At 38.3% G+C, this 23186-nt stretch overlaps 1 protein-coding gene across 1 annotated transcript in view; it reads right to left on the bottom strand.

Annotated features, from left to right (window-relative positions):
• Positions 1-23186, bottom strand: part of COL5A2 (collagen type V alpha 2 chain) — an 83773-nt gene that overhangs the window by 28729 nt on the left and 31858 nt on the right. Inside the window, exons 13-31 of the mRNA XM_049106354.1 lie at positions 20794-20847; positions 18222-18275; positions 17244-17288; positions 16684-16737; positions 13604-13648; positions 12175-12228; positions 9876-9974; positions 9496-9540; positions 9287-9385; positions 7803-7856; positions 7463-7570; positions 6373-6426; positions 5690-5788; positions 4302-4355; positions 3363-3461; positions 3204-3257; positions 3024-3077; positions 1363-1416; positions 588-641 (exon numbers count right to left, since the gene is read on the bottom strand). Coding sequence (XP_048962311.1) covers positions 588-641; positions 1363-1416; positions 3024-3077; positions 3204-3257; positions 3363-3461; positions 4302-4355; positions 5690-5788; positions 6373-6426; positions 7463-7570; positions 7803-7856; positions 9287-9385; positions 9496-9540; positions 9876-9974; positions 12175-12228; positions 13604-13648; positions 16684-16737; positions 17244-17288; positions 18222-18275; positions 20794-20847 — 1233 coding nt within the window. The remainder of the gene's footprint in view (positions 1-587; positions 642-1362; positions 1417-3023; positions 3078-3203; positions 3258-3362; positions 3462-4301; positions 4356-5689; positions 5789-6372; positions 6427-7462; positions 7571-7802; positions 7857-9286; positions 9386-9495; positions 9541-9875; positions 9975-12174; positions 12229-13603; positions 13649-16683; positions 16738-17243; positions 17289-18221; positions 18276-20793; positions 20848-23186) is intronic.

Genomic DNA, 23186 nt, shown 5'->3' on the forward strand with positions numbered 1-23186 from the left:
GGTGAATCTTCTATGTTTCCCCACACACAGTGTCTCCCCAGAAACCCCACATCTCCTACTATGGTGTAATAGAAGGGCTAAGTTCATGTCCATTTTGTTCAGTTGTTTAGAGCCAGGTTAGAGCCAGGGCTTAACACCACTACGCACAAAGTGCTTAGCAAATATTTGTTGAATGGTTAAATGAATGAACAGATCACCCATAGAAAAATAAACTAAATTAACTGATGTCCTGGTAAAATAATAGAAATAAAATAGTATCTGTTATAACCATATAAAGCCTCCCGCCAAACTCTGTAGTTGATAAGATACATGTTCAGTGGGTAAGAACCCAGTCTTGGGAAGCAGATTACCAGAATTCAAATTATACCAGCTTCTGAGTGACTGGGAAAGTCACAAAACATCCGTGGGCTCATTTTCCTCATCTAAAGAATAGGCATGACGCTAGTACCTAGATAGGTAGGGCTGTTCTGGGGATTCCAAGAGACAACATGTATAAAGCAAACCAGAACAGAGCCTCACATATCCTAAGTGATACCGCACACCCCGCCACCTTTTATTACTGCTCTTATTACTGTTTTAAGACTTACCTGGTCACCTGGCTTTCCCCCTTCCCCAGGGGGCCCTGGAGGACCAGGAAGCCCCTACAGGAAAGAAAGAAAATAAAACTGTGAGTTTTCAAAGTTTAACAGGCCACGAGTGTCAGCAGTTCACCTTTTATAACCCACAGAGCCTCCGTGACTCTACTGTCAGGCAAAAGATTGTTTAAACACAAGCAAAGCAGAGTAAGGAGACTATCTTCTACCCTAACGCAGCAGCCGGCCCCTGGATAGAGTCAGACCTTCACTCGCACACCACTTAGTTAAAAAAAAAAAAGATAAGAATCCAACAGGAGATCCTTAACATTTGTCAAGTTCTGTGGGGCTGAAAGCAGTATTTTAGGTTGCTAGTATAGTGCTGAAAGTCACTCCTGAAAACTTTTTTCACCAAAGTATGATTATCCATTATAAAATAATTTCCCATACAATATATTTAGGTAAATCATGAAATTTGTTTAACAATAATTTTAAGACATTTTTCCTTCCTTAAAACTAGATAAATTTTAATATAGTCCAGTAAGACTTATCAAGAACACTCTATAATTTTTAATTTGTTAATAATTTTGGATTTTGATCAGTTTTTCAAGGGAAGTCGATATCTTCTCTTTGAACAAAAATGTTGGGTTTTATCCATTTTATCCATTTACTAAAAGAGGGACTTTTTTCAAAATTGTGGAATTTCACATCATCTGACCATATCTTTTCATATTTTAAAAAAGCAGCTTAATTAACAGTGGAAAAAACAGAAAAGTGAATTTGTGCATACCTGAAAGCCAGTGGGCCCTGGAGGTCCCTGCTCTCCTCTCTCCCCAGCGAGACCCTAAGTCATGAAGGAAAGAAAATCATGAGTAGAGCCTGATCTTTACACTTGCTTCTTGTTTATGTGACCTACTAGAAGAACTGATAGTTGCCTTTTTCCTAATCACATAGTTTTCACTTTAGTCAGATAACAAACCGCATTATAATGAAGTAATTTAATGGTATTGTTTGAATCGATGTTGAGAAAATATCTTCTAAAGCTGGCAAAGATACTGATGACATGTTTATTTTTTGATCCAAAAAATGTCTACAGGATCCCTGGGTTGGCTCAGTGGTTTAGCGCCTCCTTCAGCTCAGGACGTGACCCCGGGGTCCCAGGATCGAGTCCCACATCAGGCTCCCTGCATGGAGCCTGTTTCTCCATCTGCCTGTGTCTCTGCCTCTCTGTGTGACTCTCATGAATAAATAAATGAAATCTTAAAAAGAAAATGTCCACAGCTAACCATAAAATTATAGGGAAATTGGATAAGTTGAACCTGGAAAAATTCCTTACTTTCACGTATCTAATCATTTAAAACAGGTAATCCCCTGCTTTTCCAAAGTTTGTGTTACATCATTTCACTTTTATGAAAGCTCTATATTAACTTTTTGCTAACTGAAAGAAATCTGCAGATAATTTTTGATTTTACAAAACAAAGCAAAATGCAAAAACAGCGTTTGGCATTTGCTTCGCAGTGAGCCCCCATAGAGGCAGCGTGCACCCCTAGCAGTGAGAGCAGCCCCCACAGGCTCCTTCCTCGGGAGCCACACTCAGCAGCTGAGCATCAAGCCCTCTGAGTGCTGAACTGTGAGCATCTGTGTTTTATCTGGATTTATTTTGTGCATCTGTAAGAGCAAGATATGTCCTAAGGTATCAGAAAAGCCAGAAGAGGTTATTTTTGGAGTTTAGGAATTTTAAGAAATTTTTCCATATAAGTTAATGATAATTGCTTCTTTGCTTTATGCCATTTAAGCTTATAAACGTCTTCAGAGGAATGCTCTACTTTCGGGTAGTGAGGGAAACGTGCATCTCTATTCCAATTTATTTCTCTGTGTCATAAAAAATATTAATCAAGCTTTCAACACTAGAACAACTGAAGGAAGCAAATCTAACATTTTAGAAAGATTTAAATTGCCCCATTGCAAACAAATAAATATGCCAAAATATTTCTGATATTTAATTTTGGAATTCTAGGATGCAAATGTACCTTAAAGGATAAAAAACTTTCTTTTTTTCAGTCCTCCAAAAAAATAAGTCAGCTTAAATAAATTTCTGTAAGTCATCATTAGAAGAATGCAGCTATAACTCAGTATTCATATATTATCAATAAAGAGTACAAAATATTTGTCACACGAGTTTCCTCAGCTGATATATTCTTCAACTGTGTCATGCAAAGATGATGAGGCAGCTTTTGCCATCAACATTTTAAAGAAGCTTAAAATGAAAAGTCCAATCACTCCATTTAAAAAGGAGATGCCAGCACATGAATCAAAAGAAAAGACTGTAACTGAAATTCTTCAATCCTGCATCTTCTTATTTACATCCCCTGAAACTTATTTATAAGTAGTCTTAAGCAAACGTCAGTGAAAAATGCAATGTGAATATACTCTGGTTGAAAGACCACATACCGGGGGGCCCACAGGACCAGAAGGACCGACTTCACCATCTTTTCCAGGAGCTCCCTAATATCACACAGAGATAATATGTGAGGTGAGGCCATGAGACAGCTGGATGATCCATATGCACGTGTGTGTACATATATCTATATTTATATCTATTTCCCCCCTTTAGAAGAAATGTATAGTTACCCTCTGCCCAGGAACACCAGCATTTCCCGCCTCTCCAGGTTTTCCAGGGTCACCCTACAGAAAAAATAGAAACTATTTTAAAATTCAATTTGCTCCAATCATGCCTGCTCCAAGTGAGGATTATGATGAGAGAGCAAACATATTACACACTGTACTCACACTGCTACCTTTGGGGCCTGGAAGACCCATGCTTCCCGGCTGCCCTCTGATTCCTATGGAGCCTGGAGGGCCTGGCCGGCCATCCTCCCCTGGAGCACCCTACAAAAGAGACAGAAGCAGTGTACGTTTTATGTAAATTCTCTCTAAATATCGTATCACCAAATTGACACCTGCCTTTCTTCGCTTACTTATAAAAGTTATGTAAGCTTTAAATTATCCTTCACCTTTTTCTTAGTGAATCAGAACAGCTGAGTGCCTAAAAAAATTTCTGAAGTAGTTTGGAGTATTTAGAACAGAGAATTAACTCTTATTCTCTACATATAAACCTCATCCTCACAACCCTTACTCTCTCATATTCATAGGGAAAATTTTCTTTCTTCTTTAATTTACTCTAGATTGTGGTAACGAAAATTTGATACTTCTATTTCACATTTTTGGTGTAAAGAAAAGGCCCAGAATACATGAGCTGTCAAAAGTTGTACCTACCTCTCTTAAACCTATACAACTGCAAGGACATCAAGAAATGAGAATGTTTCTAATAGACAAATTTGACCAGTCCTGGAAGAATACATAATTTCAACTTTTTCCACTGATATCAGAGAAACAATTTTAATCTCAGATATTGTATCAATTAAATTTGATCAATGTTGGGTGAATTTTAAAATATGAAGATCCTATAAATTTACTTCAGCATTTTAAACATGTAAATAAGATCAGCATCCAGCCAATTAAAAGCATTAACCTCAAATAAACATCTTATCATTTAAGTTGTAGGTCTATTGAGAACTATTAATGGTTGTGGACTTTATTTACTTATTTATTTAAGTAGGCTTCATATGGGGCTCCACTCAGGACCCTGAGATCAAGACCAGAGCTGAGATCAAGCGTTGGATGCATAACCAACTGGGTGCCCCAAAGAGAGTTGTTTACATTACTTACCAAAGGCCCAAGTTTTCCTTCAGGACCTTGAACACCAGGATTTCCTGTCAGACCCTGAAAATTAAAAGCAACCGTCATTTTGTTGCTGACTTGAAACTGAAGTAAAGATTCTAGAGAATAAAAACAGCACCGCGTTAAAAGGACCCCGTTCCACTTTGCAATGCCCACTCCCAGTGGCCTTAGGCTCCTCCAGACAGGCCTACAGGCCCCTCAGGGTCCTCACCCCTCCTGGCTTTGGAAGGACCAGGGCAGAAAACACAGCGTGCCAACAGGCCGCACTATGTGGGCTTTCCACGGGCCGGGGTGGGGACCCACAGCACAGCCTCCGAGGGCATCCTCTCCCCCCACAAGGGACAGGTCACATGTGAGCAAGTAAGTCTACATGGTGGGCACACGGGCCACTCTGCCTTAGAACTCCCACGTGAGCAGAATTATAACAGCATCGTGAGCACAGCATACTGGTCCTGGCCAACAGGCAGGTGCATGTTACTCCAAACTCACAGCACCCACAGCTATGCTGCCCACAGGTTTTTAGTATTCGTGGTCCTCCCAGTCCAGATGTGAGCTACAGTCGGGGGGGGGGGGGGGGGGGCGGTCATTCTTCCTCTAAGCAATGCTGATTGCCCCTTCAGCTGGCCTGCCCATTTCCTAAGAAAATGCCAGTTTGCCACATAGAAGGAGGAAGCTATAATACACTTCTACTCATATAGTGAACGCTGGGTTCAAGATCACGTAGCCAAATGTATGTTTCCATCCAACAATTTATTGTATGAATTCCTTTCTCTTCAAGGAGCATTGTTGACAACCGAATATAAGAGTGATTCCATAGTCCAAATGAATTTTCAAATGACATTTGGTCAAAATGAAATTTATCACGAATTCTCTTTGGCTAAAAGCCAAGGAAATTAGTTGTTAGCAAGTAGAGGAAAAAATAAATATTGACAAAGATGATTTTCTTTCATGTCAAGTGGCAAAACCATTAATATGTACTCCTTTGAGAAAGGGAGCGTAGAAATTACTATATTTTCTATACATGATAAAATAGCAAACCAGTATTTTAAAAAGTCAATCAGGTCAAAATTGTAAAACCAGGGGGATCCCTGGGTGGCTCAGCAGTTTGGTGCCTGCCTTGGGCCCAGGGCGTGACCCCAGGGTCCCAGGATCGAGTCCCACATCGGGCTCCCTGCATGGAGCCTGCTTCTCCCTCTGCCTGTGTCTCTGCCTCTCTCTCTGTGTGTCTCTCATGAATAAATAAATAAAATCTAAAAAAAAAAGTTGTAAAACCAAAGAAATGCTCCAACTTGTCAAGACTCGCTAAGTCAAAACGTCCTTTCACTGAATTCTCAGGAGAAGTTCTGGCTTGATGTAGCAAACTGCTGTGTTCTTACCCGAGCACCTGGAAGCCCAGGTTCGCCTGGCCGTCCTGGATCCCCCTGACTTCCTTTAGGTCCTGAAGAACCTACAGGACCCCTCTCTCCTTGAGCCCCCTGTTCCAATGCAAAGCAGAATATGTCAGGAAAAAAAGAAATGAAAAAAAAAAAAAAAGAAATGGTGCAGGAAAATAAAAGCAATAAATATGAAATGTATGTTGTACAAATCAAAGCACTGGTATACCATACAGACGCTTTGTCAAGTAGTTACAAAGTCACAAAAAATGTCACAACATAGTCTCTTCTAATTTGTATTTCTTATAGAATAGTGGTTTTTCATCATTAGCCAATGAAAATTATCTAATCTAGATTTGGGGGAAAAAATACCAAAATTTTAAAGTCTAAATTCTGGATAAAGGAAAAAGTATATATACCAGTCAAAGGAAAGGTGTATGACCTTTTCTTCTCAGCAGTGTCCCTAAAAAGTCCGAAAACAAACTTCTCCCTACTTCCAACCATTATACGTCCCCCATCCCTCTATAGAATAGAAATGGCACAAGAGGGATTTGACATTAGGCTCAACCTCCATGTCACTCTTCAGATCTGGACCACGTGGACCAAAGCTAGAGCACCATTCCGGACAGTGGCATCTTTTGGAGCACCACCCACGTGAGCGTCAACATTTGATAGGATGACCTCACCTTCGGTCCCGGTAAGCCATCAGAGCCTGGAAAACCACGATTGCCAGGAGCACCCTACAAATGACCAAAATGTGATTCTTAATTGTTGTCGATGCTCTTGAAATGTATCATGAGTGGGTAATTTTTACTTTTAGTATTATATGGTTTTAAGAGGTGTGATCAAGCCAACATGGCAATAGATAGGTAAGCAGGGGGAAAAAAAAAAAACAACCCTAACTATATGGAAAGAAATATTAAATTTTGGAAAACATGTAAGTACTGAGCCAAAAATTATTCAGATTAAGAACTATACTAACAATTCATTGTAAAATTAAATATAGAGAAAATCTGATATGAGCAGCAAAGGAATGGCACCATCCACCACCATCAAAATGTCAATGACATGTATTTGTTTTGTCTCCCACGTGAAGCTCCATGCTTCCTCTGAAAGTTTCTACAAATGTACGGTGATATTGTTGTTTCATTATGGCGACCTCTTCTGATCTCTAAAGTCACCGACCCTCGTGGCCTCCTGGCCTAGCATTTCCTGTTTCCTCTGCTGACAACGTTCTTTCTCCAAGTTCTCTTGCTCACCCTCATCTTCAGGTGTCAGCTAGGATGCCATCTTCCCAAAGAATCCTATTTCCTAACCACCTAATGTCACACTACCATCATATACTGTTATTCTCTCTTTACCACATCACCCTGTTATTTCCTACGTGTATATACAGTATTCACTGAAATGCATAATTATATTTTTGTTTGCCCATTCACTTGTTTATTGTGTACCTCCCCACTGGAGTAAACTATTATTACTAGCCCCCACTAGTACAGAAGGCTGGGACCACAGCCTTCTTTTCCACTGATGTAGCCTAAGTACCAATATATCAAACTGGCCCAGTGTAGTTGTTCAATCAGTATTCGCTGAATGAATGAATGAGCACCAATTAAACAGTTGGCTCCTTTAATTCACAATCATCCTGAACATCCTGTATCCTGCTGTGAAATGCACTTGCAGGCATGTCTTTTAACTGCTCTATCATTCCTTACTATCCCAAAATCTACCCATAAAATTCCCCTACAATTCTAGAATTTATTATTCAAATTTTACCCTTTCTCCCATGGAGCCTGGAGGACCGACTGTTCCTGGATCACCTCGGGGACCTCTCTTGCCTTCTTCACCAGGTGGGCCTATTGGACCCTGAATACCATGTGGCCCCTATTGAAAACAGAAGGACAGTTACCAGAAAGACCATAGCACAGGGGAGTCATAGTCAAAAGCTTCATTTAAAATGAAGTCAGTTATAAATGTGAAACTGTATTAAACTGTTTCCATCTAAAGGTATATTTCTCAGTATTATTATGTTAACACTTGAGCATGTTGACCTGTGCACTCTGGGACAATATTCATGCTCTTCTTATCCTTTAAACAAAAAAAAATGAAGACTTACTGGTTCCCCTTTTGGGCCAGCTTCTCCTTTGAAACCCGGAACTCCTGGATCGCCCTAAAATAAAAGTATGAACAGTTATAAGAACCAGGACATTTAGCCAGTCCAACCTGCTTTAACTAATTATACTAAGTGGGCCTTGAAAACTTTTGCCGGTAAGTTTGTGTTATCATTTTTTAAATTTTGCAAATCTTGTAGAATGTATGTGAAATTTTATAAAATCTAGTATTGATTAGGTAGCAGTTTGTCTATTTTACAGTCTTCAGAGACTTATTTTTAAAATCTTGTTTTATGGGATCCCTGGGTGGCGCAGCGGTTTGGCGCCTGCCTTTGGCCCAGGGCGTGATCCTGGAGACCCGGGATCGAATCCCACGTCGGGCTCCCGGTGCATGGAGCCTGCTTCTCCCTCTGCCTGTGTCTCTGCCTCTCTCTCTCTGTGTGACTATCATGAATAAATAAATAAAATCTTTAAAAAAATAAAAAAAAAATAAAAATAAAAAAAATAAAATCTTGTTTTATCATGCATACTAGGAAATTTAGAATTATTCAGTTATTCCAATTTGCTAATTAAAATAGAACTAACAATGACAACTTCTACAGATAAATCTATTTCAGGTTTATTTTAGGAAACAGACTTGTTTACCCAGAATCAAGATAATTTTATATTTATGTTCTCTTTATTGACAGTTGGACAACTTCAAACAGGCATTTCATCTTTGGAGCGTTCTGTGTTTTTTTTATACGTGTATTTTTAAATACTAGTTAAACTTGTGGGGAGCAGATTACTAAATTGAGAACATGATAAAATCAAATGTGAAGTATCAGCAACACTTATGTCTTAATAAATCTGTCACCACCATTTAAAAGGATTTATTAGCATAACTAAGTTACTTGGAACAGAATTCAAAATATTTGTTTTAGGTAGTGTTAAGAAAGAAAGTTTTAATTTTTATATATCAAGCTAAAAATATATAAGCACAGCTTCTCAATGTGTTTATTTCTTATGGGCTTGTCGTAACATTTTTTTCTAATAAATAATTTCACAAAATATGGAAATTCATTTGATTTGAACAATATGGTGGAATCACTTTTCACAATAGCTCTTGAGAAATAGCCGTTAAACCCATTTTAACCAAAGTGTCATTATAGCCTCCAGATTTCTTCACACTGGCTTGTAAAATATTTCCATCAGTTTATTATTCAAATACTGATAAAATTCTATGAGGCAGACCAAAGTCATGACCTTATTATTTTAAATTTAAAAACTCACTAAAATCCAACACAACGCAATAATGTTCCCCTTTGAATTTAAAAGCCTACACTGTACATTAACATTTGGCTTCCACTTTACAAAGATTTCTGTCTTTAATTGGCTCATTCAAATAAGTCACATTATCTATGTTTCATTCCATCTCACTGAATACTGTTTTTCTTGGTGCTCTTCGTTGGATTATACTAACGATGATAGTTATTTTAAGGGACATTACCGGTTGGCCTCGAATTCCTGGAGGTCCCGTGCTACCCTGAGGCCCTGGAGATCCAGGTGGCCCTGCCAAACCAGGAGGACCGGAGGTACCCGGAGAGCCCTATCAGAATGAAAGAACGACATGATGAGCAGAGACTACGTACAGGTCTATGGTCCTAAGGATCACGCCCACTTGTGTTTCATGTGGCACAAATGCACTTAGTTACTCACCGTTGGGCCTTTGGCACCAGGTGTACCATCAGTTCCTACTGTACCCTAAAAGATACATGAAAAGTTTGTAAGCTATTAAGCCATATCTAGGGTGGTCTTTGGATGTCCACTCATATTCCAAAAGGAAGCAGAAAATTGTTGTAAAACATCAACCACCATTATATCCTAAAACTTACTTCTGTAACTAATTCCCTTTTCCATAAAGTAGATAGAATTTTGCAGAGTTGACAAGAGAATTATGTTTTTTTTTTATGTCAGTTGCAAACACTCATTCAGAATTCAAAGAAGATATATTAAAATAGATTGCCTTTGTTCTGAAGTTACAAAACATGTCAAGCTTTCTGTTAAGAATATAGTTCTTAAATGTACTAGGAACTTACAGGAAGACCTTGAGAGCCAACTGGGCCTGGTGGCCCAGTTTCACCTCTTTGACCCTGGGGACCTTCGGGGCCTCTTGCTCCAGTGGGACCTGCTTCTCCCTAACAGGATACAAAAGAAATGTTAATTTAAGAAGAACATAAATGTGTGGTTCAAAGTTTATTGCTTCTTTGGAGCTTTACATTTAATACTCAAGTATTTAAAGGAGTCATAAGCACAAACTGGTTTACAAAGGATGTGTGCCTAACTATGACTTAACAAGTGGACTCACTTTCCTAAACCTCTTCGAGTATGATGATGTCTGTAACATTAATAGCAAAGCTAAGTCGTCAAGGTAGCCTGATAACTACCGTTATTTCAACCCAAGATAGTGGTCCAGATAGTAAATAAAAATATAAATGTCTAGTTAACTTTTAATTCAGATAAATAACAAATAATTTAAGTATAAGTTTGTCCCAGGCAATATTTGGGCCATATCTATACTAAAAATTTATTCTTTATTTATCCGAAATTTAAACCTAAGTGACTTTCTGTATTTTATAAACATATTAGATCCCTCTAGCTCTAATCCTAGTGGGACCTGGAGCTGGAATTTTAAAACTAAAATTGTAAGCCTATGGGTGTTCATTAGTGCCAATAAAACATGTTAAATCCCTATTGAATCCTTGAAATACAAGGAACTGGAGATGGAAGTTTATTCTTCATCCAGAAAAACAGAGACCATGGAAGAATTTAACAGGTGTAGCAGAATCCTGGCCAAAAACAAAGATCTGGGAATTTTATATTTGGGGAGGTGGGAATAGGACAAACAATTTCTGTGAAAAACAGTTTTGCAGAGTGTTTGATTTTTAAGCAGTTTTCAGTAGCCAACAGCCAGTATTAGAAAACCCGAGGAGGAGAAGGAAATATGCAGCATGAACTGTTATATAAATTGTGATTCTAATGAGGTCTTAGCTAGATGCCACAATCTAGCAGAAACTGCTTTCTGCCCAGTCTTAGTTGTGGGCGCTGTGAGTATTCATTCTATCTCTAGTTCTCTGGCCAGAGCTCAGTGTAAGAGCAGAGGGTCTCACATGAAGGGGGAAGGGTTTTTGAATATTTTGATGAGGGACCATGGGGGGATGGGCCCTCTAAGGCCAGAGTCAGGAACAGCTGGATTAGGACCTCAGGGAGCAGATCAGAAACAGAGGGAACCTCAAGAGGGTCCTACGAGCTCCAGTGCACAGTGAGTTCTCAGTGAATAAGGGGTTGGTTAGTGAAATGATGCAGGGTGCCACTGTAAAGCAGCCACATCTCTGCGGCCCAGAGTTGAGAGACAGCATTAGAGACAGCCTGAAGAATCATTTGACTTGATGACGGTGACATTTCAGAGTATTTAAAATGTCAGCTATGGACTTTTTTGTTGTTGTTTGTTTCAAAATAGAGTTCAAAACCCATTTGAGTAGCACTACTAACAGGAAGCGTGGATCTATATGGAGGGCATTACTTAACCTTCAACAAAATTCCGTGAGGAGACAAGATTTAGAGAAGTGAGGGGATTGCCATGGCCTCTTGTGAGTACATCTCCTCTTTGAGATGAAAAAACTATTGCCAAGGGGAAACTGCGTATGAGAGGCAATCAAACACACCGTGTTGTTTAAAACTTGTAAGTAGTGTTCGGAATGTACTCACTAATTTAGCTAGTATAATCTTAATAATCTCCTATTCTAATCCTTGAATTTATCATCCCAAATACTGAAAGAACAAATTGTGGCTCCCTACAAATGTAAATCAACCCAACAGAATACTTTAATCCCTTCCCCTGTGGAAAGCCAAATAGCCTCCCTGCTTATTCCTTTAAATGGGTTGTGTCAATGGTAGGGAGCAGGAATAGGAGTGAAAAGCCAGCACTGTGTGAGAGAACAGCCTTTTGACAACCTCTGATTTATTTTAACCTCCTATTGTTTAGAACATTCTGCTATTTAGTGCTGTATCCAGGAATAGAGCTCCAATTCAGATTAAGTTCTTATTCCTTGCAGCTGTTACAATTGTCTAGCCTTAGAGTTCTAAGGCAACAGATTCTTTGATATTACAATTGTATAATTATCAGTAATTCTCTTTCAATTACATATTGTTTGCTAATCTCATTTTTAAATATTCTAAGCTATTTTTTTGCCCCTACCGGAATAGCGCTGAGAACGCTCTAGGCTTTTTCCATGGTTAAGAGCAACCTCCATACAATTAATGAAATGAAGTTCCTCACTTTGGGATTCATAACCAAGTACTTCTTGTAATCAAGAGCTAAACATATTAACATTTTACCTTCATCCCAGGATTTCCTGGAAAACCAGATGATCCAGGTATCCCAAGAGGACCCTATTAAGAGAAACCAGAAAAGTGATCAGACATGTTTTTTAATCAATGTCCTACTGAGTCATCTTTCATTCTTAAACAACGTTCTGTATTTGGACACATAAGAATAATCCACTTAGTACTTTCAAATCCCAACGATAATATAATTTTATAATAAGTACCTTCCAACATTGGTATGAAATAGTACCAAAAGACATGTCCAGTGGCATTAAACACTTGTTGTTGTAGTGTATTAGAGAACAAGTCACAATCACAAACTGTTTGAAACAACTGCTTCTTGAGAGATGTACTTTCTTTGTGTTAACCAAGTAATATAGTTTTTAGAAAGTTGTTTTATACCAAAATCCGGGACTGTACTTTATAAAAATGATGCTTAAGAATCACCTGCATATTTTACAGTGATTTTTTTTTTCAAGCTGACATGTGGATATTTATCACTATCCCATATTTGGGAAGACGTGCATAGAGTTTAAATCATTGAAAGAAATGAGTATAAGATGAACTCCATTCTTGGGCTCCTGGGTGGCTCAGCAGTTGAGCTTCTGCCTTCGGCCCAGCGTGTGATCCCGGAGTCCTGGGATGGAGTCCCGCATCGGGCTCCCTGCATGGAGCCTGCTTCTCCCTCTGCCTGTGTCTCTGTCTCTCTGTGTGTCTCTCATGAATAAATAAATAAAACCTTTTTTTTTTTTAAAAGGAAGCATTCCATTCTAGGTTATCCTGATTCTTCTTTGAGGAGTGTACTGTAATTCCATCAGTTTTGCAGTAATAAAATCCCTTTTAAACTATACTTATGTTTTCCTGCTATTATTTCCTTTTTAGGAGTAACAAAGCAGGAAAGATCCTAAAGGCAAATAATTTCAAATCTGATTTACCCTCCTAGTATTTCTCTGAGCTTATTGTGCTTTTCTCATCTATCCATCCTGTAGACCATGCTACATTCCTGCTCATTTTATTTATTTTATTTTTTTAAGAGTTTATTTATTTATGAGAGACCACTGAGCCACCCGGGCTGCCCCCTCCTGCTCATTTTATATGCTCATTTTTCAAGACTTAACTTGAAAGTTGCTCCTCTTTAAGTCCTCCTTGATATCTTTATCTTACTCTAGATGTAGGTACAGACAGGTAGGTTCCCATAATTGTACTTCAAGTTGCACTGCACAGCATAGCAGTTAGCAACAGCATTACACTGCAATAGTAACTGATATATCTCTCTCCCTTGATAGTTAAGGCAGTTTCCAAATATAAGTAATATGTGTTTATCACCTTTTTATCACCTTTTTATTCCAAGTGTCCAGGATGCTGAATGCTCTGTAAATGTTAACGGATGTACAAATGGAACAATAAATGAGTGAATGAATATCAAAGTAATACAACTCACCATTGGCCCAGGTTTTCCAGGCATACCATGTGTGCCTCGTTGTCCCTAATTAGGAGGAAAAAGACAAATAAAATTCCATTTTCTACAGTATTTGCTCATAATTCATTTGTTTTCTAAAATTTCCATGTTAAAAACTGAAGAATAAATATTAAAGTTAACCAACAACCCTCAAATGGATCGATAACAATAAAAATACATTTTTGTATAACACTGATAAGGTAGTAATAAACACATTTGTCCTTACAAAAATAACAAAGAAGAATCAAAATTGAAAAAATGAAACTGATTAAAATGATCCTTTTTACTTGGAACATATGACTTTCAATAAAATGATCTCAAAGATACTGAAATTTTGTACATCTGCCTTCCTAATAGATTAACTCAGAGGAGGAATGTGCTTTTTGTAAAAACAAAATAAAGCACACACGCACACACAGAGGAAATTAAATAGTGAATGCTATGGCTATCATCTAGATCTTCCTTCAGCACTGAAGAAACCATTGTACCACTGCTGGAAGTGTTACAAGCTGATGACTCATAGTTAAGACCCTCCCATAAACTGCCCTCAGCTAAGGAGTTCACACAGCAAAGGTTATGCCTCTTCCCAGGTTACTGCAGTGGTACAATGGATTGGCCCCCCATTCATGACAAGTCTGATGAGCCATGCCAGCCCCATAGTTCTCATGGAACTGAGGACTCATGGAGACTGGGGTCTTTGTTATAACTGTAATACAGTTTAAATTCTCCCTGTGACAAACCCTGCTTTTTATTCATTTCTTCACAAATGTAGTTTCTGAGAGAACTCCACAATAAATGTCCTGCATGTAAGTCTTTGATGTTGTTTCCTAGGAAACCAGACCTAACACCCTGATACCATTGGTGCCTGAAGAAGTACAAGAAAGCTGACTCTAAAATGAAAATGTAAAGCTGGACTCCTCACTGAATAGCTTGTGATAGATGAAGTAGGACTCACTCTTGACATCCTGGGGTGATGCAGCAATGAACATTGTCTCCAGTAGTAAACTGAGATAGGGCGCAAGTGTCAGAGAAAGGGCTATGGGTACAGTAGCTCAGGCACTTGAGAAGGATTAGTAGTAGCAATTATAAAATTGACGGAATTTCATGGCTCTTGTTGAATGCATACATTGGAGAAAAACATTGAAAGGCTAATGGTGTTTAATCATCATTATAAGACTCTTTGGAAGCATCTTAAAATATCGTAATCTTCTACAATCAGAGGGAAGAAAAAGTTGATGGTTGGGATCAGGGCTTGATAAAGCTTCAAGAGCCCTTGTGAAGGCTGAATTCTAAAGCACAGAAAGCCTGTTATGCCGTCCCTATTTTGAGGGCCCTTGGTTAGAAGGAATGAAATTTGGCATTGGGATATCTTAAGAACTTTGAAATCTCAATTCTGAAGTCTATGGGCCTATAGAAATTCCCACCATCCCCACCATCAATAGCTTATTCTTCCTTGCTTAAAGGGAATGCAGAAGCCTCTACTTTACCAGGCAATATATGCTACCACCACTACCCCCTGCTCCTGTCCTTTGGCCACCAGATGAATAACTATTTTTCTCAAAATAACTAAGTTGAGGAAAAGCTGCTTCTGATAAAAGAGGGAAGATACACACCAAAGGAGTCATGAGTGCTTTACATCACGTAGAGGGAGAATCCAAAAGAGAATGCATGTGAGTAGGTCCTGAGGGTACTGGATCAGGAGGGAAAGAACATAAAGTGGGAAACTTAAAGAATACACAAACACTCTCCCATGATGCACAGTTAGCACTCTGATAAAGACTCTGAAAAATGGTGTTGACATGGGAGATGGTTCTTTGAAACTTAGGAAGAGCAATGGCCTAGACTAAGTGGGATAGAAATGCTGGGACTGCCTTGGCAGGTAGTAGAATGAAGCACAGAGAAGTAAAAATGCTAGAGTGGATACTCCATGTAAGGGTGGGTGAGGCAACAGCTATGTTCTACAGTATTTTCTGTGTTTCCAGACGACACTTTATCTTCAAAGGGATAAGAAAGGGCCTAGTGAGAGGGTCTCACTTCTCCCCAGCCAAGGCCCTGACTTTGGTACTACTCAGAAACTCTAAGGTGGTTGTCATCTTTAGGCTAAGGGTAACAGCAGGGGATACTGTAAGCCTGGGATTCCTATTATTAATGGGAATGAGAAGATCTCGTAATAAAGGCCAGGTGCAGTCCTTAATTGTCCAAATTAAAGCAGGTGCAATACAATGAACTGCAAGGTTGAAATATTAGCAAGTATAGTCTAACACCTTCAGGGAGCTATGAACAGAAACAATGGAATACATCCCCTATCTGGCTAGGTCAAGGCACACAGGCAGACGGCAAGGGCATTTCTCAATCTATACATTTAAAATAAATCAATGACAGGGGTGCTTGGGTAGTTCAGACAGTTAAATGTCTTCCTTCAACTCAGGTTATGATCTCAGGCTCTTGGGGTCGAGCTCCACATTGGGCTCCCTGCGCAACAGGAAGCCTGCTTCTCCCTCTCATTCTGTCCCTCTCTTCGGCTCATACTCTCACACTCACACTCTCTCATGAATAAATAAAAAAAGCTTTAAAAGACTAATAAAATAAACCAAACACAGATAATCAGAAAACTCGGCTCTTTTAAAAGGGTACACTCACAGTACTTACCTTTTAGGATTATGATGAATGTGAAATAAAGCATGGAAGAATGTTTGGCATACAACAGCTGCTTGGTAAATAGTACCTACTATAATTTTATTACTATTCCAAATTTTTTATTTTTTTCATGGACTCTATTCCATGCTGCTATAGGTTTTTATAGTTTTCTTAACTTTTGTATTAATATAAGTAGGCACCAAATGTACTGTGGTTATGTAGGCTGTTAATATTAACAGAAGCTAGGTGAAGGTTGCACAGGAACTTTCTATACTACCTTTGCAATTTTTCTGTAAACCTAAATTTATTTCAAAATAAAAAGCAAAGATAAAAACTGAAAAATTAAAAAGTAGACAACCAGTACTATTTTCTCATTTAAAAGACATATTCAGTTCCTTTGAGAACACTGAAGCACACATACTTACAGGAGCCCCCTGTGGCCCAAGTCTCCCCCTTTCTCCTGGCATTCCCCTTGGGCCCTACAGATGAGAGAGAAAAAAACATCTCTTGAAGCATCTTATTTGACTCCTAAGGTAGTCTGGCTACATCATGCAATCCAACCAAGACTCATCATAATTGGCCACCAAACAGTAGTATTTCTAGAAGCAACTTTGGGTTTGAAAAAATCTCCACCTGTGGGGATACATAACCTACCACCTCTTACCTAATAGATTTTACCTTATGAAACTATAATGGACTAAATCTACAATAATTCTGATTTAAACACTAACTATAGAAAAAGAATAAGAGCATTCAATGGTTAAGAAAAACAATGAAATGCAAGAAGCCTGTCTATTTAAAGGGTGCAATTCTCTGGATATGCCTTTCTATCAGCTGGTAATCAAGTTTACTTCATCAGGTAACATATTTTCTCCATGTCTTTTTATTTTTCATATAAACATTCTCTTAATTTCTAAAAAATAAAAACAAACAAAACCAAAAAAAAACAAATAAACAAAACCCAAAGAATTAAATTGATACATACCATTGGACCCATGGCACCCATTGGACCAGTAGGGCCAGCTTCACCCTAAAGCAAAAATGAGGTTATATTACAGTATGAGAAACCTACAACTGATACATCACTTTTTCTGTGTGTGTGTGTGTGTGTGTGTGTGTGTGATTTTAAAAGTGTATTTTCAGACTGGGCATCTGAAAGGCATACTTGAAATGAAGGGCCTCAAAATTCTGATGTATTATTTTATCTTAAAATGCAATGGCAATTTAGTTTCTATAGAAATAAGTATAAAATAAAACTGAAAATGTAAACAAGATTGATAAGACTATCATGTCTATTCATATTAATTAGGATCAAAAAGTAATTATATGTTTATATCTGATAATACTTTAGCTCAAGTAAAACTTTGCAAAGCTAAAACTGACCTCTTAAGATCTATTATAGGAAGTTTAAAAATAAAAAAGATTAAAGCCAATGCCTATACACATATATAAATACACACACACAAACACACACAGAGATATGTGTATGTATATCTTGCATGAAGTTCCCACTAAAAAGTCCTCTGTACTTCTTTTATGGTCTCTCTCTCGAAATGTAAACACATCTTGTGAAGACAATGGCCAGAAGGCCTTGGAATTAAAAGGGTACTAAATGATGAAGCTAACGACTACCTAAACCTCTCAGATATTTTTGAAGAAGAAAGAAGAGGGACTGTGTTTAACGGGTGAATTCACAGTACCATCTTCATGTAACACCCACCCCATGCTGGCAGAAACCCAGTGCCATGATGGCTGTTCTTGGTGGCAAAGGGAAGCCATGTCATGGGCCCTGCCAAATCTACTGCCACTTGTCTCTGAAAAATTATATTTACCTACTCAACTATCTCTTTTTTGGTACTCCTCATTCCTCCAGAACTTAAGATGGCTCTGAAAAATTGGTAGGCACTTGAAGCAAACCTAAGGTGTGACAGAGACATGACTTGGGGATAATGGGCATGCTTACCTTGGAACCCGTTGCCCCAACTTCACCTTTAGGGCCTTCAAGACCTTTGTGTCCCTAAGAAGAGAAATATAAATTTATATTTTACTTGCTTTTTTTTCATCCTCAGATTTGTAAAAGAAGAACCAAAAAGAAGCTCACAGAAAGTACCTTATAAAAATATAAAAATGGTCATTTAAAGTTGTCACTCAGAATGTTTCCAAATTTTCAACAGTTTTTTGAAAGCCTATTCAAAGAAAATTAGAGCAACATTCTTAATTTGTAGTGTTCTCACCTTTCAGATTTTTGTGACTTTGCAGAAATTTCATCTATAGCTACATATGAAAGACCTTTGGTGGTTTCAGAGAAGACAAATAATTATGCAGTTTATATAGTTATAAACTCTGGGTTATAGCAATGGATGACATTCAAAATAATTAATAACTAGTATAGCAGCACGCATTCTAATCAGAGGCTCAACTACTCAAAACAGGCCAGCAAGTATATACTTACTAAATATCAGTCATGCTTTCTGATAATTAGATGACAGATAGATAGAAGATAGGTAATTTCTTTTTTTTTTTTTTTCTGGAATTTGGAGATCTTTTTTCATTTGAAGGTAAATCTCAATGTTATAAAATTCACAAATATGCTAATTTAAATACCTAATTCTACTTATCTAAAACATACTGTAAACTTACAAATATGTATGTTCTCCACGTGTCAGAGTCTATTTCTGGTTTGGAAATCCAGAGAATCAATTCCCCCTAAACTGCAAGTCAGCAAGTGTTTCTTTACAGTTCACTTGAGCAAAATTCATGCAAAATAGTAATTAACAATTATCTTCTTTACTTGTTAACTCACAAGTAAACACCTTAAAAACTGCATTTTGTGAAAGCTTCTGTACTGAAATGTAGAAAAACTGAACTACACAGTTAAAAATCTCTTAATTTTTTATTCCTGGCACCATGACCACAATGTTGGACAATATACCTGATGTGATGAAATGAAAAAGAAAAAGAAAAAGCTGTAACAGATAAAAGACCTCATCTGACACTAACTGCAGTAATAATAGCTGCAAGTTTTGCCAATTGGGGCTGTGAGACTCCTGGGTAGGAAGGGTTTCCTATGTAAGCCACAGTAATTTCTCTGTGGATCATCGTTCCTTTAAGTGGCAGAGTTCTGCAGCTCCTCTACTGCATTTGGGGCGATGTCTCAAAGTGCAGCTTTCCTGACAACTCTCACTCTCTCCTGCTAAGAACTATAGCGTTTTCTTCTGAGAGATTTAGAACCTTCTGCTACCACATTCATCACCTCCACCACCAGCTCCATAACCACCACCATAGGGACTGTCTGAGCTTCTTCCACCAAAACTGCCCCCATTCACGGGTCCATAGCTTGATTGCTGTCATCCACTATAACTTCCAAAAATCACTGTGGCTCCCATCACCACCAGAGTTACCTCTAAAGTTTCCTCCTTTATTGTAACCAACATAGCCTACACTGCCGCCATATCCGACTGCTTGGCGTCCGTATCCTGGTCCAAAACCACCATGTCCCTCCCTACTAGTATAACCAGGACCACCACCATCACTGCACCATCACCTCCAAGTCCATTATATCCCCATCCCCTTCTCAATAACCACCTCTGCTGCCACCACCTCCACCACAGCCTCCTCTTCCACCAAAGTTTCCTCCATGACCCATCACGTTGACAGCTCTACATGCACGACCTCTTTGTGATCCAGCAGACTATATTTCTTCAGAAAGGGCCTTTTCCACTTCACAATTATGCCCATTGACAGTGTGATATTTCTGAACAACAATTTTACCAATTGTATCATGATCATTAAGTTACATAAGCAAATCCTCTTTTTCCCCCCTCTGCCTGTCTTCCATAATTTCTATGGTTTAATCTTGCCCTACTTTTCAAAGTAGTCTCTCAGATTATATTCATGTGTATATTCTTTACTACAACCAATGGAAATTTTCTTCACTGTTGGATGGGCACCAGGATTTACAGAATCCTCTCCAGAAACAGCTCTCTGGTTCTGTTACATGCCCATCAATGTTGTGGTCAAGCACACACTGCTGCTGCAATAAAAGTTTTATCTCCATCTTGAGTGATATGTAATTTCTATATATATAGGTAACACATAATGATTACATATTAATTATCTTGAGTTATAAAGAGAGAGCATTTCTGTGGCCTTCCAGGTCTGGGCTGACTGGGCCCTCCCATGACCTAGTGCACTCTCTAGTATCATGTCACTTATTCTACTACGTAATTTTGTCTTCATAACTGTAACCCTATTTGCCTGAAGCTGAAGGCTGTGGATTTTTCTCATTCATCACTGTGTCGTCTTTTGTCGTACAGTATCCAGCATACAGTAAGAACACAAAATATATTTGTTTATAGAATCAAATGAAATTCAAAGGAAATATAAAAAAGCATTGTGAATTTGGTAACCACAGATAAATACGGAGACCCTAGCCAGCTAAGGACAACTGACAAATAGAATTATAAAGATGTTGAAGGTAATGCTCCCCAGACTCTACTCAATAAGCTATAATATCTGAAAAGGATTGAACTTACTCGGTGACCCTTCAGGCCTGGAAGACCAGGAGCCCCAGGAAATCCTCGAGCTCCCTGTGGGGAAAAAAATAGATAAGGCAATTGAAAGTCATTAATAAGAATAGGAAATGGCTTAATATAAATTTTGTTCCAAAAAAAATCTAATTCTTATGTTTTTTTAGCAAAATACCAACAAAGAGAAAGGAGTAGTACACTTTAATCTGCCAAAATACACCTAGGTGATCAAAAATTAGCAATGCAAATACACTGTTAGAAGTGGGAACATGACTTATACAAAAATGTGGATTAATGTCAGGTATTGATTAGATGACATTTCCAAATTTTGAAACTATATCACTGTATTATAATTAGTAGCAAAAACAAAACAACATAAAAAAAACCAAAAACAAAAAATACAACCAAACAACAAACATAAAACAGGAAAATAAGCCTAAATCAATATGTTCAATGTCTAAACCAACTAGATCAACGTATTTGGGAAAAAAACAGGGAAGGAACTTAAGGAAAACTATGCTTTATATTGTGCTTTACTTGTGGTAAAAGAATAAATACATCTGTTTTATTTTCTCTGAACCACTAAATATGGGCAGCAGAATAGGATTAGAAAGATTGCTTTAAAATGTAATAAAAAATTTATTTTAAGTAAAATGTTCAGGAGAAGTTTTAGGATCAATGACTGTTTCAAAGATTAATGAAAGAAGTGAAATATCCAACAGAAGGGTTGGGGTTGGTCAAGAAATATGGAGAGAACAGGTTGGATCCTAGACTCAATAATGCCTTAATTTATGCTAATTTATGAATCCCCCACCTAAGCATAGTGAATTAAAAAACAAGAGAAATCAAACAGAAAATTAAATCCAAATGGTTTGACTATTTTGAAATGATGCTTGAAACTTTTTCCTCACACTCTCTTCAAATAGATAAGGACCCAGGGACTTAATTATTCACTTATTCTCATTGCCTACATTAATTTGACTTTGAATTGAATGCCATTGCCACTGGCACCAGAAAACTGAGTACAGTGATAGCGTAGATCGATGTATCAATTATTATCAATTATTACTATTAATCTGCATATCTGTGGCACTCAGCCCTATGCCTAATGAGTGGGCATCCAATGAATAAACACTGAATAAACAACTGAAGAAATGGTTTAACATGGCTCTTAACACGCATAACACTTTTCCCAAACCTTATCTAAGGAAATTCTCTTGTGCTGACACAATCTCACAGATGGCAAAATCTTCTGTTCTGGACATCATTGCCTTCACTGTTTACTAAATACTCAATGAAATTCATATGATAAAAGCAAAGCAATCACTCCTCTGTGACCTCTTACAGGGAAAATATTTCTGTAGTGCTTCAAGGGGGAGTTTTAACAGCCAGGGCACATCAAACCATGTTCTCTGAACAAATAAAGTTCCACTAATTCTTCTGTTTACACAGCCCTGCTTAGGAATTCCTCACTTCCAGAACTTCCTTTAAGTTTTTCCACTGGAATGCTTCCCACTTTACTGATATTTGTTCCCTCTCTTTCCTGAGCAGGAAACTCAGTACATGCAGCCTATAGGAGAATTACTGAGCTATGCTATTTCAAGTAACTAGTGAACATTGCGTTTTTGTGGTCTGCAAGGGAATTCTCATGTGATTGCATATCTCTAATACAACAAGAAAATGAACCAGATGTACTAGTACTCATAAAATTTTTCCTTTCTGCTGATCCGAGACTGTCATCACACCCCAATCACATGTGTCGTTGCACAGAACTTGCAGAGTGCATCTGTGACATGCTGGCAGGGCCTCTTCCTCCCCACGGAGGGCCTACACTGAGAGGATGCACAGGAGTGCAGCAGGACGGGAGGCCCAAGCCTGGACTGGAAGACGTGCACATCTGTGCTAATGACTAAACCTCATGCCTTCCTCACGAGGGAGGAAAGGAAGAGAGAGAGCAGAGAGCTGGTTTTATATTTGAAACAAAATAATCCTTGGAGCCCAGTAAGTTCCCTTAAAACACGAGCACTCATTTAAAAGAAAATCTCAGCATTGAACCTCATCAATTTTCAGGAAGTAAATGGAAAATAATTCAGTACTACTGGTTGTATTGAGTGGAAGGAACACTAGAAAATTACAGGAAATGTAGGAAGTAAAAGGTTGAATCAGTGTAGGGGTTGTTAGACAAGGAGAAACTGTAAGAGCAGAAGTGTTAAGAGGATTTTTGCTTGCTTATTCTAATTTTCCCCATTGCCTGTGTAGCATATCCTAGGAGAGGGCCTATCAAAGTAACATTGAGTGAGGATGAAAAGGTGGGTTCAGAGTAGGGCCAAGTGGCGCAGGTCCCGAATTCCGGTGGAGTGTGTTACCAGGGACGTGTCCCTGTGGTAAGTCAAGGGGGA

This window comes from Canis lupus, chromosome 36 (assembly GCF_003254725.2).
Source record: "Canis lupus dingo isolate Sandy chromosome 36, ASM325472v2, whole genome shotgun sequence".
NCBI lineage: Eukaryota > Metazoa > Chordata > Mammalia > Carnivora > Canidae > Canis > Canis lupus.